General features: G+C 36.7%; 1 protein-coding gene across 2 annotated transcripts in view; it reads left to right on the top strand.

Annotated features, from left to right (window-relative positions):
- The window catches only part of LOC115442047 (max dimerization protein 1), a 322,842-nt gene that overhangs the window by 246 nt on the left and 307,468 nt on the right, over positions 1 to 15,128 (top strand). Inside the window, exons 2-3 of one of the 2 annotated variants that reach the window (XM_037440443.1) lie at positions 116 to 209; positions 333 to 362. In XM_037440443.1, coding sequence (XP_037296340.1) covers positions 116 to 209; positions 333 to 362 — 124 coding nt within the window. Of the gene's footprint in view, positions 1 to 100; positions 210 to 332; positions 363 to 15,128 lie in introns of both variants that reach the window. The other variant, XM_037440442.1, reaches the window with a different exon arrangement.

Genomic DNA, 15,128 nt, shown 5'->3' with positions numbered 1-15,128 from the left:
TTGTTTGAATTGTCAATCGAGTGCAGCTCACGCACACGTCAAACATGGCTCCCGTCTATTTTTGCCGTGCGGTAATCAGCTGATTTTGACGGAATGGCAGTTTTCTTTGTTGCAGAGGCGGAGCACGGGTACGCGTCGAGCCTGCCCGTCTATGACGACACGCGCACCGGCGGCAGGCGGCCCAAGACGAAGAAATCCCAAGGCAGCAGGTGAGTCCAAGTCCTCGCCGCTCGCCGGCTGCCAGTGAAATGCGTTCAATCATCAGTGCAGTGCATACGTGATGTACAGTGTTTACGTGACAGTGATGTGACCTCGTATGTTTTTTGTTCCAGGACCACTCATAACGAGTTGGAAAAGAACAGGTGAGTAAGTTTTGTTGTTATTGCTTAGAAACTATTAGTTCGGTGCGGATGAGTGTGTTAGAGCGAATTCGTAGCCGGTTGCGGCGCGTGGTCGGCGTTATCGCGCGCTGTGACCTTGGCAGCCGCCTCGGCCAGGGAAAGAGTGCATGAGTGTAGCGAGACGAGAGACGGAGGATCGCGTCGCCACTCGCCGGCGGATGACTGTCGTAACCCATTTGGCAGCAGCCAGCAGGGCACGGGCGCTGGCCGGTTACGTCACGTCGCCGGTGTGCCGGTGTCGGGCCGTGCCGGCGCGGCGTGCTCCCGGCTCGTGGTGGTGTTGCACGCTCACCTGCCGCGCGTTGTTTACTCGCCGGCCGCGCCGTGCTGTCGTGCCTGCTGCCTACTCACTACACACTGTGCACGTACAGTACACATTCGGCTGGGTGGCTCGCTCACAGCTCGGCGCGCGCCCGACTCGCGCTCTCTATATGGCATACGCTTTACGAAACAAAGCGGGGCTACGTGACATACTAATTGCTAGCAACATAGATATTTACTCGCGATGAATAGAAATTTTAAACCGGTATTTTATTTGACGTACGCTACGCTATCTACAGATTTTTACTTTGCTAAAAACATATAATTCTAACGTTATTTTCTGTTCGACGATACTTATTTTATCGTACAGCAATGTTCTTATTTCACGTGACTAAAGACAATATAAAGTCTATGATTAAAACGACAATAGTACAAGTCACCGAGCGTTGTCTATGCCCTCCGCCGAGTACATTTTTTTATGCAGCGCTAATTAGACCAGTTGTTCTTGCGCAATTGTGTACATAAAAAGTGTGGTACAAAACAATGACAGCGAGATCTGCGCTAGCTCCAGTAAATCCAATTATACCACTAGTAATTATAACCGAGCTGTTCAAATGATAGGCTAATTCTATTTTTTATGCCGTAACGGTACCTACCTAATGTTTTGTAATAAATATGTTTTTAAAATGTTCAATTTCAATTGTCGGAGAGCCTTGAAGGCTGTCTTTTTATGTCAATCTCGTGATTGTATGCAAATTGTATTTTCTAGTTGATTTTGATTGACTTGTTGTGAACACTGCTTGATTGATTGAGTAAGGATGATAGATTGTACGGTTAAATGTTACTTAGATTGTAGTTAACAGTTTAACCTCCAGTTAAGATAGCAAATGAGAAGATACCTATCAATTTATAGCTTTGTTTAAGATTAGTTACACATCAAGTAGCTGTCAATTATAGATTATACGCACACGCCTACTTATTTAGTTTAATTTATAACATAATACGTTCTTATGCTGTATGAGTAAACAGGAAATGTTATGGTACAATATAATCTAGGCTATATAACCGAAATAATGAGAGTACATTCGCGATTGACTAGCCGCAAGAGTACCTGTGTGCGTGAAAAATGATTTAGGATAGGTTAGTTCAGCCTGCAATGGCTGTAAAATAGATAATAGTTAATTAATCACAGTAAAACATGATAACGATACACGTGGAGTGGTCGTGTACGGAATTAACCGTAGAGTTCAAATCAAATGAAAGATCAGTTTTAAAATTCACTTATGATATAGGTAATTTAGGTTTTGACATTTATATCTGAGTTGCACAAAAAAGTTAAGCTATATTTTATAGCTGCATACTTTTTAGTTTTTATATGTACTATTCTAATGTAAAATGATTAAAAAGATAAAAACTTTGTTTTATTAGTATATTAGTAAAATTCACATAGAACGAGACAAGTTATCTGCATTATTTTGACGTCATGCATTTTCGCTACGGCACAAGACCGACCTTGTAAGGTCACAAGAAAATTAATAGTCGTTATGACTGAATACTGATGTAGAGCAAAAGAATGTTTTATTTTTTTTTGCTCTGACGGCCTGTACCTAAAACCTCAACAATGAGCCAACAAGCGCGGCCCGTTTATCTATTTTATGGTATAGACAATCGCAGACATACGTGTGATTATCGCCGTCATAATAATGAAGAGGTACGTCTGTGTGAAGGTCCGTTTACCGACTCCATTGTTCCATTACCTGTAATCTACGATGTACTTAAGTTTCAGCATATCGCTGTTAATAATTATAAACGGATAGTCATAATAATTGACATAATCTGAATGATTACAGCAATGTTATTTCTAATTATGTACGTTTGTGTACTAGTATTATTTTTAATGATCTCAGCATTGCTAATATAGACTTGAAATCACCCGTTGGGATTCCTTAAATTAAAATAACCCTATTCGAATCCAGGACTCATAGCATGTGACTTATATTTTGATATTCATAAATTATTATAGCTAAATGCTAGTTGCCATTTCATTATATAAGCTAAAGATAAATAATAATTTACCAACATAATGTGACATAATGACTAACTTGAATACACAATGTAAAAAATATTTTGATCAAGTCACAAGTCAATTAGTATCACAGTGGGTTTGCGTGTCAATATGCCTACAGTCAGCAGTAAAGTTATTTCGGTTCACCTTCGATCACCCGCCGGTAGAAGTAGTAAAAGCGTGTCTGGCCAAAGTTATCCACTATCCAGTTACAACTTATGGTTTTTGGCGCCATTTCAGACGCCTCTAGTCTATCGCCAACATTCAAGCTGCAATTTTGTTAAGTCTAGCATTTTCAAAATTTAAAATTTCCGTGATAGCATAGGTAATTATTCATCTGTTAAAACGGCTTATAATTTTACAGGCTAAGCCATTAGTATTATCGTGTGTCCAGGCTGATTTTATTTTGATTCGTTCATATTCTATTTATTCACTCGGTATAGGTTTTATAGTGGCCAGTCTTGTTTTAGGGTTTAAACCAATCATGGTGCTCCTAATCTGTTCCTATTTTAAAAATTGGCTCCGTGTGAACGAACGGTATATTAGAATAATTAAAACCAAATCACTTGAAGCGTCTATTTTGAGTACATTAATCCGTGTTCATTCATTAAATTCTTGACGTTCAAAGTTATTCCGTTGAAATTCTGTGAAATTATTTGCTCAGTAATAACTCCTGCGGATATTGTAGAATAATTAACAACGTTGTACCGAAATTTTGTAAAACATTGTACAAACTACTTTTTCGAAGTTATGGAAACGGAATTTGTCGTGGAAATAAATCCGCAACATGAAAGTATCTTTATAATTTATTTTGGAACTACTATTAATGTTTTACGCGAAAATGGAGCATTTTGTCCTAACACGTGATTTAATCGCTGTGAAAAATGTTCTTTTTGCATGACACCGTTTTACAGTGTCAGTTATTTATCATAACATAAATGTATGAAATATCGAAGTTGGTAAATGGAAAAGTTCTGTAAATTCCACATTCCTATTCGTACATTTTTTGTTTGGTAAGATGTAAAGAAACAAGCTAGCCCGTATGTAACATAGTCAATGCAATCGTTCCAAAAATTCTATCCGATTATCGACCTATTTCAATATTTAAACCTTAATCTTCGATCCGACCCCGAGTATTAACCGATCAAATTAAGTCATTTTTAAGCATGTCAAAAACCTTTGTTCTGATTGGTCCGCTATTGCGATAGATCGAAAAAATCTATCGGGATCGTTTATCTAAAACGGTGGCTACTCGGCGAAGATTATGCTATGTGAACTTCTATTCACCTTTTCTCCAACACCAAACTATAATCTAATTACACATTATTTCTAATAAAAGCCAACTAATATATGGTTATTGTGAAAAATGTGTTTTAAATCCATAATGAATAAATACGCCAATTTATCTCGTTTAAAAGTATTAGAATGATACTGGTAATGAAAAAGGTTTTGGAATGTGGTTGATTTATTTCTAAAGATTTTTGCCCCTATCGCTCATCGTCTCATGCGGTATATGTGATATGTAGATGCTTTGTTACTTTATTGAAATAGTGTCTGTTTAATTATTGTGTTAGCTTAATAAAATAATTTTCCTCGACATTTAAGATTTTGATTACGCCAATTATACAATTAATTCTAAATTAACAATAAGCCAAATATGTAAAAAAATATACCTTTAAAATAAAGAGGATTGACTAGCCAAATAGATCAGTTTTCGTGTTAGTTACAATAAAAAAAATATACCTTCAATATCATGATATGTATCGCCCATTTTTTCGGTCTAGAATGCAACGATAATTCATAAGACATCGTACGCATTGCATTCACTCGCTGGACACGTAAACCGTAAAATATTCCGAACAGTAATTATGCTGAAATCGGACTTTAAAATTACACTGAACATTGTCCAATGAGTCATCGGGCGTGTAACGTAAACGATGTCTATTCTTAGATCGATAACTGTTTTAAATACAATTATAAAAGTAGACTACGGTAGTGTTGTGTATGTGGTACGATTGCTGTGCTATTTTGGGTTCAATTCTTGTAAAGCTATAAGTTTTGGTCAGTATCAGTTCCGATGTATTGCCTGGTAAATGACCATAAGTTTGCTATGAGCCCATTATATGAATCGGAATATTCTCTGCTTGTCCTTTAGGGATAAAGGGCGAGCGTGTTAAATTTAGTATTTTAGATTACACGTCGCCTCCCTTTGGGGTTGGTGATACTAAAATACTCCACGCAGGGTCCCGGTTGCTATTAAAAGTGTATAAAACGGTGTAAATAACCGCTCCGAGATTCCAGCACCACTGGTTCGGAAGATGAAACGGAATGTGTTTTGGATGGTTATTTACATTAGCTGGAATGATATGCTCGGTTGATCACCATTTCTAGACCATGATTTGATGATATAACCTTATATATCTAATACGTATTCATAGTATAGAATTAGGATAAGTATTACAAAGAAATGTATATTTTATGATCATTGCAGTACGTCACGCACGAAATTCCGGCACAGAGTACAAACCGAGCCATTCCGAGACAATACGGGAACAACGTACCGTGAACTAACAAATCGGCCCGCATCCAGAAAAAATACACTAATATCCAAAGATGAAAATGGCCGAATATTTCTTCCGCGCGCAACGCTAATGTTGTATCGAAAAAACCGTAACGTACAGAAATATATCAAGTTTTTATCGAACCAAATAGGTATTACATAAATTACCTGTTAGATTGTCCATTTTTTTTTTATCTCATTTAACCAAATGGGTTTTAGGAGGAAAAATGGCGACGTTCGGAACAATTCCCTTATAACGCCACGAGACAGCGTGGCCTGATTGATGGACGGGAACATAAGCGGCCCATTGTATGATATAAAATATATTTTTTCCTCCCCGGAGCCGGTTTTATCTAAAACGCAAGTGGATGCGAATACTTTTAGGTTACTTTCTCCGTAATATCTAGACGCAGGTGCGGATTTAGGTCCGGACGAATGCGCCGCTCCATTAGATTCAAACGAGGTTTCGATGTTTACACTTGTTACGTTCTTCCTATTAGCATTATTGAGTTTTGGTGATATGTGACAGGTTAAAAAGTGTCTATTTTGGAAATCGAGCAGCAATATAAAAGCTTTATTGGTTCCGTTTTGAAATACAATATAATAAATAGTGTAATTATAAATGTTGGTAATTATTGCTAATATCTAATGTCTCAGGTTGACAAACACAGTGACATTTATACATTGTAATATACAATACCTACATAATGATATTCTTTGCAATTGATCCTTACATTAATTTGCAAAAATAAAACGTAACATAGTCTGATATCTCAGTCCGTCCCACGCTAGATGTAAGTGCTTCTAGCCTAGGAAATTGGTTTTACGTATAGCTAGCTAGCTACGGTAGTAAAATGTAGCCACCAGTTTCTACCAGTGCTCTTGGATTAAGTAGCTAGTTTAACACGATTCGCGATTTCACTACACCGTATTGCAGTTAAGAAAATCTGGTTTTATTCGAGGTCGACTTTTCGAAAGATGTTAATGTTGAATGTAAAGAGAGATGTTGCGAATCGTGTGGTTTTTATTTAGGGGTTTTAGAGAAAAATGTTTCGTTTGGTTCAGGTTTATTTATTTTGTATATATGTTTGGATATTTATATATGTTAGTAGGTATACGGAGGAACTGCTAAGCGAATTTTAATCTGGCACACTGTTATTTAGGTTATATTTTTTATCGGATACTGCCTAAATACCTAGTTCTACAAAGGTAGTGTTTAATATTGACGTTTCTCAATTTAAAGAGACCCTCACCGCCAATACAACGCTGACTTTTAGTGCAAGGTCATCGTACGTGTCTTAGGGGCTCCCCTTTTGTAAGTGCGCGGTAAAGTGACCCCACTGCACCTCATGGTAAAACTATCTTTATTTATGTATGTGTATCGATAGCGAATCACTTCCTACACGGCGCAGTAATGGAACACCGATAAGGGCGTAGACGCAGACGCGTGTTATCAGTTGCGTTTGGGTCATGTTTGTGCTTTCATACACTTATCAAATTTAAGGCATCACAATATAATTCTTGTGAGTTTGTTTCTAAAGTCTGAAGGAGGTACTATATTATGTAGGCTGTTTGTTGACTAGATAAAGGTCGTAGGAAAACGCTGGATGCAGGCCGCTTTCGACAGGTCCGTCTGGAAATCTTTGGGGGAGGCCTGTGTTCAGCAGTGGAAATTATGTGGCTGATGATTATAATGATGATTGTTATGTTATTAGATTTTGCTCGTACTGACTTCGGAGGTCCCATATTAATGCATTTGGTTCCATATTCATGATTATATCGCCTGTGTCAGTTGTCGGATAAGTACAATGGTATGTGGCAATGCAAATGTATTTAGCGGCGGATAGTGGACACCGCTGTAGAGGAGCAGATAGTTACGTTCCTCTATGGAAGAGAAAGTTGCGTGGAAGGAAAAAGTTTCCACATTGATGAATATTTCGCATTTCCCTTGTAGTGGTAAGACCTGTGGTATTAAGAAATTAAATTTATTTGTGTTATAAGAGGACCTATAATCATTAAGAATTATACTTTACTCCCGGGCCTCATAGGTATGTTTTTTTAAGCAAGAATTAGTTTACATGAGGCATTTTTTTTTTAATTATCATAAACAAACATTTTTTTAATCTAAATACCTCATTGCCTAGCAAATTATAAGGCAACAAAGATAATAGTTACACAAATAAGATTGCTAAATCTGTTCTCACAGTCCCTCCTATGCCATGTTCATCCATCATTTTCTATAACTGCGTATTAAATAAGCATGGGTTAATAAATAGATATTGTTTTATCAACTTGTACAAGTAAACTGCATTTATAACGTAAGATAATCTGATGTCACCACTTAACGGAAAACGTTTAGAAAGTCGTTTATTGTGATTATTTTTTAAATCACAGTGATTTAATTTCAGCGTATATATTTTTGTTTATTTCTTTGGTTTTTAGGATCTAGACCGAATCTCATAGCGGGGTAACGACAATTGGGGGATAAGGACTTGTTCAAATCATGGACGTTTAGCTTCTATATGTAACTATGAAGAGATAGTGTTTACAATACAAAAATCAAAACAAACATCATGCCTTTGTCCCCACGGGTGTAGGCACAGGTGCAACCAGGGCACTCTATTTTCCTTCCCATGATGGGGGAGAGTCTCTACATTACTCTTATAAATATTTTAATTCTCTAACACAATTCAGCTGCTTTGTCGATTATCTTGGATAAAAAAAGTAAGAAAAATGAAATTAAAAGCGACTTAAAATTTCAGTATTAGCTAAGTAAAAATTACGCAATCATAGACTCATCATTTGGATTTGTATACAGACTCCGATATATAATAATAATATCAGCCCTGTATTATATACTGTCCCATTGCTGGGTACGGGCCCCCTCTACTATCGAGAAGGATTAGGCCTTAGTCCACCAAGCTGGCCTAGTGCGGATTACCAGACTTTATATACCCTCAAAGTTCTTGGACAACTTTTCAGATATACCTATACATTCTACAGATTTCGTCAAGATGTTTTAATTATTCGCAAGGGATACCTACATAACTAGAAAAGTCAGAGGTTCGTGCCATTGGGTTTTGAACCTGCGAACATTCGTCTCGGCAGTCCGTTCCACACCAAACTAGGCTATCGCCACACTGTACATAGATTATATTCCTAAACATTGTATATATGTTTAGTATCCGAGATTTAGCAACAATTGTTTACTGTGAAATGTTCCTCTACATACTTGCAGTTGCTAAGCTACTTGGAGAGCAGTATTAAGCTTCATTTCAGGACTTAGTGTCGATTTTGATGAAGCAAACTTTGTAGTATTATGTTGCTTAATACGTATTAAGTTCTCGGAATCTCTATGCGCTTGGATTATAAATATTATCGCTGGTTCAATGAAATATACTAAAAGATTACAAATCTATGCTTGTGTTTTTTTTTTTCATTTGAGAGATGAGATTTATTATCCATGATTCGCTGCATCTAATTCCGTCCTACAATGCAGTCGTATCTATCGCAGTATGAACAAATTGTAATCCCAGTCAACAACAGTGGCAATGGTTTGTTATAACCCGATTCCTGCCGGCTTCCCTTTCATAACTTATGTAAAATCTGATCATCATTGGAATGATTTGCACACCGCATTTATGCATATCAGTACTTACTGGTCAATAAGCCACTTTTTAACCGAAATTCTCATAATTTTATACACATAAATACGAAAACCGATTATTAACGACTAGACAAACAAGGTCGTCTTATATCTTCATAAAGTATCAATTTAATGTGTAAACAATGTATGAAGAAACACCTCCGTGCCTACAGTATATGTATCATAACCTAAAGAAGCGAATGACAATAAAAGATTACCGCGGAAAATTATACCAATGACTCAACGCGGAGTTCCGTAAAAATTTCCACTACAGCATCAAACGAGGCGCAGTAACTCGTAAATTGTAAACGGTGATGTACGTAATTTTGTCTATATAGTATGTAGGACTTCACAAGTGTGGTTTGGAGTACCAATTTTTTACTGAAAGCTGGCGGAAGTGGCTTTTACTGTTGCGTTTCGTACGGAGATTACTAGTGAGTTAATAAATCTGAAAGCCTCATTTCACAATGCTCATTCCTCGCGGTTAGAGGCGTCAGCGTACTTATCATTCTTCTAATAGTGTCATGTTCATATGCACTATAGTATAGAATTCCAGTACCATACAAATTACGTGCCCGACTTTTATAAGCTTAAAATTTAGTACGTTCCATCATAATGAGTACAAATGAAGTACTAATAGATTTCCACGATCGCGTGGGTGTTTCACTTTTGATCGTGCGTGTGCGTGCGCGTGCGCATTGCCGGCTGAATGGACGCCGCGCCGCGCCGCCCGCCTGGGAGTACGGCCAGCGTGTTTACATAACGTTGGTGACGTGGCGGACGTAGTGCAGTGTTGTGTAGTAGCGCAGATTTTAGTAAGTTCAAGAAACATGTTGGTAAGGCGGAAGTCGTAGCACAGGGCAAGCATACTTTACTTTACTTTGTTAATAAACAGTTCAGTATCGGTCTGAGCCTAAATATTCTTCATTATCTAGCGGTGAAAAAAAAAAACATTGTGAAGACATTTACATAATATTTATGTCATCGCTATAATAATTGCGCATGCACAAGAAATCTACTAACCTCCTTAGCGGGGAAGGCTGGTACCTAACATTTGACAGTATATAATAAGGAACTCATTATTTTTACATGCCAAAAGTATTGATTTATTAATTTTGCGATTAATATCCAGTCTATTATCTTTATAATGTAATTTTCCACTAAGAATATAATATTCTAGACAATTATTCTACTGTAGTAGCTGGACTGCGTCGAACTTCCAACCATCTTCAGTGTAACTGTTCACTCGTATTTTATTTCCATTTAAACTTCAAAATCAATTTGCCTAAAATCGCTCCGAAAGATATTCTTTAAACTTTTCACATTACAAGTTGAACAATCTATCATAACTCTTGTTCCGGCAATGGTCGCGTAACTGGAAGTTTGATCAGTGCCTGCTAACCGCCTATTTATTTAAGGAGTATTTGTTGTTTTAATTACCCTCTTCGAGTCTAAGACGCATTTAGGGTCCAGCATACGTTGTAAGAGGATGGAGTCTTGCTTCCATATATGACTCGATTTTTATAACTATTTTTCTGGTATTGTAAATTAGTTTATGGTTTATGTTACTTAGAGATTGTGGGGCGTTTTATTCATGAAATTGCAGTCAGTAATTCCAGTGATAATGGGCTTTATAAGAATATAGACACAATACATTATTTTGCTTACTGGTTTTGATTTCTCTTCGAAACGAAACATTTTACGTGGATTCAGAATTATGTATGATTATGCTCGCAGCTCCGCCTTGTCAAAGAGTTTTCCGGGATAATATTTTGCCGGAAAACTCTTTCACGGGACGAAAGTAGCCTATGTCCTTCTCAGGATCTCCAACTATCTCCATACCAGTGTCAGTCTGAGGGCGAGAAAGTCGCTACAAAAATCTCTATCTCCATACCGAATTTCATCGAAATCCCTTGGGTAGTTCATTAGCGCCTTCAAACAAACTTTTCAGCTTATAACAGTATAGATTATGTTTTAATTTCACTACGAAAATGACTAGGCAGAAAACTAAAGAAAAATGTAAAACAAAGAATACACGCCTAACGTCAGTAAACTAATCACGTTATGAATGTAAACACGTGTGTTGCGTAACGGACTCATTTAGGTCACCGTGTTGGTCACAATACTCGTCAATGGACATTTGTAACAATCACATGTGTGAAAAAAATACTCCTCAGCGATAATTATTTATGTCTTTGTTCGTAAATTTCTTGAACATAGAATGATGAGTCAAAATTCTACATTATGGATGATCAATCCGAATTAATATGAGATTAAATTGCTTTGGAATAATTATTTGAATGCATGACAAATTGGTTTATTGGAATATTTTTTTAAATGTGTCAATTGTATGATGAAATAGGACATTTCAAGATTTAAAAGGCCGATTCTTCGATCAGTGTAATCTTTAGTCAGCTTAACATGATCGTCTCGTCATAAAACAGTGTTTTTGTTGTAAAATTCTGTTGCAGATATATACAGAACAATGTACAACATATCAACGAATACTATTAATTAAATACGCTGAAAATAAAAATACTTTACTATTTTTCGAATTTCCTTCGTGACTGCTCGTTATCTCTTTAGAAAAGTGTTAGTTCCACAACAAGCGTTAAAGATAACATTTACATAGTCACTTTAATTTAAACTCAGCCGAGACAATTCTAGAAGCACACAACTATGTCCCGGGAATCGAATGCAACATCGCTCGGTTTAAACTCACACGTAAACTCGAAGGCCGACGTTCGGCAAATAAAAAACACATCCATATTTATTATTACAGTTGCGTTATCAGCTGTTTCGGCGGTCAGTGACCCGCCGATGACCTTGGCGAAATTTTGCAACGTAACAGATAACTCGGTAGGCTTAATTGATATCAATGTTTACGTGATATGGGTGTTATTTATTTTAATGTAATTATTTTTTAATGTGACGTTGTAATAAAAAAATGTTCGATTAAGGATAGAGCAAATTTGTTTTCTTCTTTTAAGATTCATACTGTATTGAGTCATATTTTAGGATTATTCCTTTTTGCGTATTAATGTAATAAATAAATAAACTCAGTAAGTATTATGTTTAAAGTTTTAAAGCTTGAACACCTGGATGACTACTCGTATGTAAAAATAATTGAAACATACGTTACACTTCTGCGTTTGTTTGTACTGTGAACGTGTTTAGAGACAGCGGTGCGCCCGCGCAGTTATTTTCCTACATTTAACTATAGCCGGTAATGCTTGTTTGTACTGGTCCAATGCTCTCTGAACCATCTAGAATGGATTTGTGAAAATGGAAGGGATTTAAATATGTGCTTTTCAATGTTAAATATTGGTTACGTTAGCTGTATGATATTTCTACCTTACAATAATTTACTGTTAACGCTTGGGTTATGTATAACGTATTTTTTATACTATACCAGAATGGAAATAATAATAATTTTACAGTACCAATAATAATACCGACCCTCGAGAAATAGTGTTATGCCTTGTTGCTTGATATTTTCCTCTGCGCCTCTGCGTACTCCTTCGGAAATAAAAGCTTTGAGTGTGTGTGTGTGCTAATTCCTACGCAAAATAGATTTGATTTAATTAACCTTGTCGAAGGCTGTTTGCGTGATGGATCGGAGACGTTGGTAGAGATCTGCTGTCTAAGTTAATTATTACATGCTTTGTGTGGCGGACGTTTTGTCTGTTTCTGTTAATATGTGAAATGTAATTAAATAATATTGTTGAATTTCGGTGGGATACAGGGTGTTTAGAAATAACATGACATTGGTTAGATAAAGTTATATTTATGATAGTTTTTCTTTACTGCCTCGGTGGCATAGTGGTATTGCGCGCGTGGTATGACTACCACTCTCGAATCCTTGGTCCGGCAAACTGATCAGTATCAACTCGGAGTATAGAATTTGCGCCCGGGCTCGCCCCCTATCAAATCATGATACGGATGGCACATGACCAATAGTGGGTGCCCTGGTTGCACCTCCATCAAGGACTTAAACGACAATCCCAGATTAAGGCTATGTATCTCAAATTTGGACATGTTTTTCTTATAACAAACATAACATATTCATACCATATCAGTAAAAATATTTATTAATTAGAGTATACTCAGTAATATATGGTCTATAGTTATATCATGTTCAACTATATGGCAATAAACCACTTATTTCTCAGACAACCACATGTAACATTACGTCAAAATGTAAGTTTGTACATAAATGTACATAATAACACACGATAACATACAATAGAGTTGAGCTGTGATTAGTCAGTTAAAACATGACATAACCATTACGTACGCAATTACGTACTTGTCGGCAACGTCGCAATGTTGTATTTCTGTATAAATGCTATTTGAATAGTGGAAATTGTGTTTTGGAGAGATGTCGATAAGGGTGAATTCTGTCTGATGGACTAAAATAAATATAACTTGTAACATGTACACGGCTCTGATATAAGAGTAATTTGCGTTTCCAAAACTCCCAACTGCTACACCGAATCACAAACTAGAGCGGGGCGTGCGTGTTTGTTCTCGACACAATACGCACGACGCTAGTCGGTACAACCATTGTTATTTCTAATTAAGCTGTAACTTCCTTACATCTATCACTCCATACAAAAAGTTCGTCCATACATACAAACAGGGCCGTATTAAACTCCCCATCACGACGGCCATTCACAATAAAAACAAAAAGTATCAGCCCTTAACGCACCCGCTCCGAACTCCGGCAAAAATGTTTTGTACACAAAAATAAAGTTCCCCGGACGAAACCTTTTAATAGAGCCAGTCCTAAAAATGTGGAGTAAGTAATAAATCGTAAAGCCCTATCGTAAAAGCTCACGATGCTACCTAAGTAGGGCTCTCAATTCACATCAGGGACGGAATGAGGAAAACTGCCGCGGGGGTCCGGCCGCCCGCCCACCTACCAACCGCTTATCGACTTGACCAAAACTATAAAAACGGTAACGATGGCGATTTTATTCTTTTCTCAGATATCAGTCAAGATACGTTTTTAGTGTTCACTCTGATTTATCGGCGGTCACAAATAACTTGTTTTTTTGGCTGTGAAATTTGCGGTGCCGTTTGAAAGTAAACTCTCGTGTTACTTATGTTTGTTTATACTAACTATGCCGAGACAAGCAATTAATTAATTATAGTAGGTGATATTAAATTTCAACAAGTTTGTAGAAATTACCGGTGCGTACTGGTTTGTGTCCAGTGCAATAACAAGCTATTAAATGCGATCACATGACATTAAATAATTAATCTTGCGTCGCCCATTGAATGTCAGTTTCTGTTGATATTGTTATTTTATTTATAGCAATTTATTTACATCTTATAATTATTTAAATCACCTTTTTAAAATTCTTTACATGAATAAATTTTGTTCCTCATTAAGAGTAACTGATTGCGTCCCACGATGAGACACGTCTGTGTTCAAATTTGCGCCGGAAATTATTCGCTATTTACCAACGGCTTCCGGACAATCTCTAGCGTTGCGTCCTTAAGTGAATCCGTAAAAATTAATGTTATGGCCGATATACGCATTTCAACTTAAGCAGAGTGACCTAAAAAGCTTAATTTTCTTTTGGCTGTTGTAGATTGCTGCGGGCTTCCGTTTGAGATTTAGGCCGACACGTACACTGGTTGACAATATCTAGTATATCGACCCTTGGTAGGCAATCATATCTAAGCGACAGCCAATAAACTATTGAGTAAGACGACGTAGTTTTGATTTAAATTAGAAAATTCGTGATAAGTAAAGTATTTATTTTATAAAAAAATTGTTTTATGATATTAAACTAGAGCTACAAAACCTAGACGTAGAAAAATCTGGCGTATCCAAACATTTACGGATAACTCGTTTACGGTATATTTGTTGCTTAGACATGAGTACCTTTCAAACGTAAACATATTTTAGTAGAAATTTGTATTTATTCGAACAGTCGCGGTGTTCAGAACTTATTTAGCAACATCAGATAAATAAATACTTTTTTACTTGTCAATGTGTTTTTGTGGTAATGGTTGTTTTGCACTCATTGTAGCCTAGAAAGGGGTGATGAAATTAATAAATAAAGTTACTTGGGTTCTTTGTAGTGATATTAAATTATGAACATAGCAATAGCTAGATATCATAAGTTGAAAAATGTTGTTACAAAATAATGTAATCCGACGGCTAAATTCGTATCGCAGACG

This window comes from Manduca sexta, chromosome 19 (assembly GCF_014839805.1).
Source record: "Manduca sexta isolate Smith_Timp_Sample1 chromosome 19, JHU_Msex_v1.0, whole genome shotgun sequence".
Classification (NCBI taxonomy): Eukaryota; Metazoa; Arthropoda; class Insecta; order Lepidoptera; family Sphingidae; genus Manduca; species Manduca sexta.
This window is presented reverse-complemented; position numbering and strand designations above follow the sequence as displayed.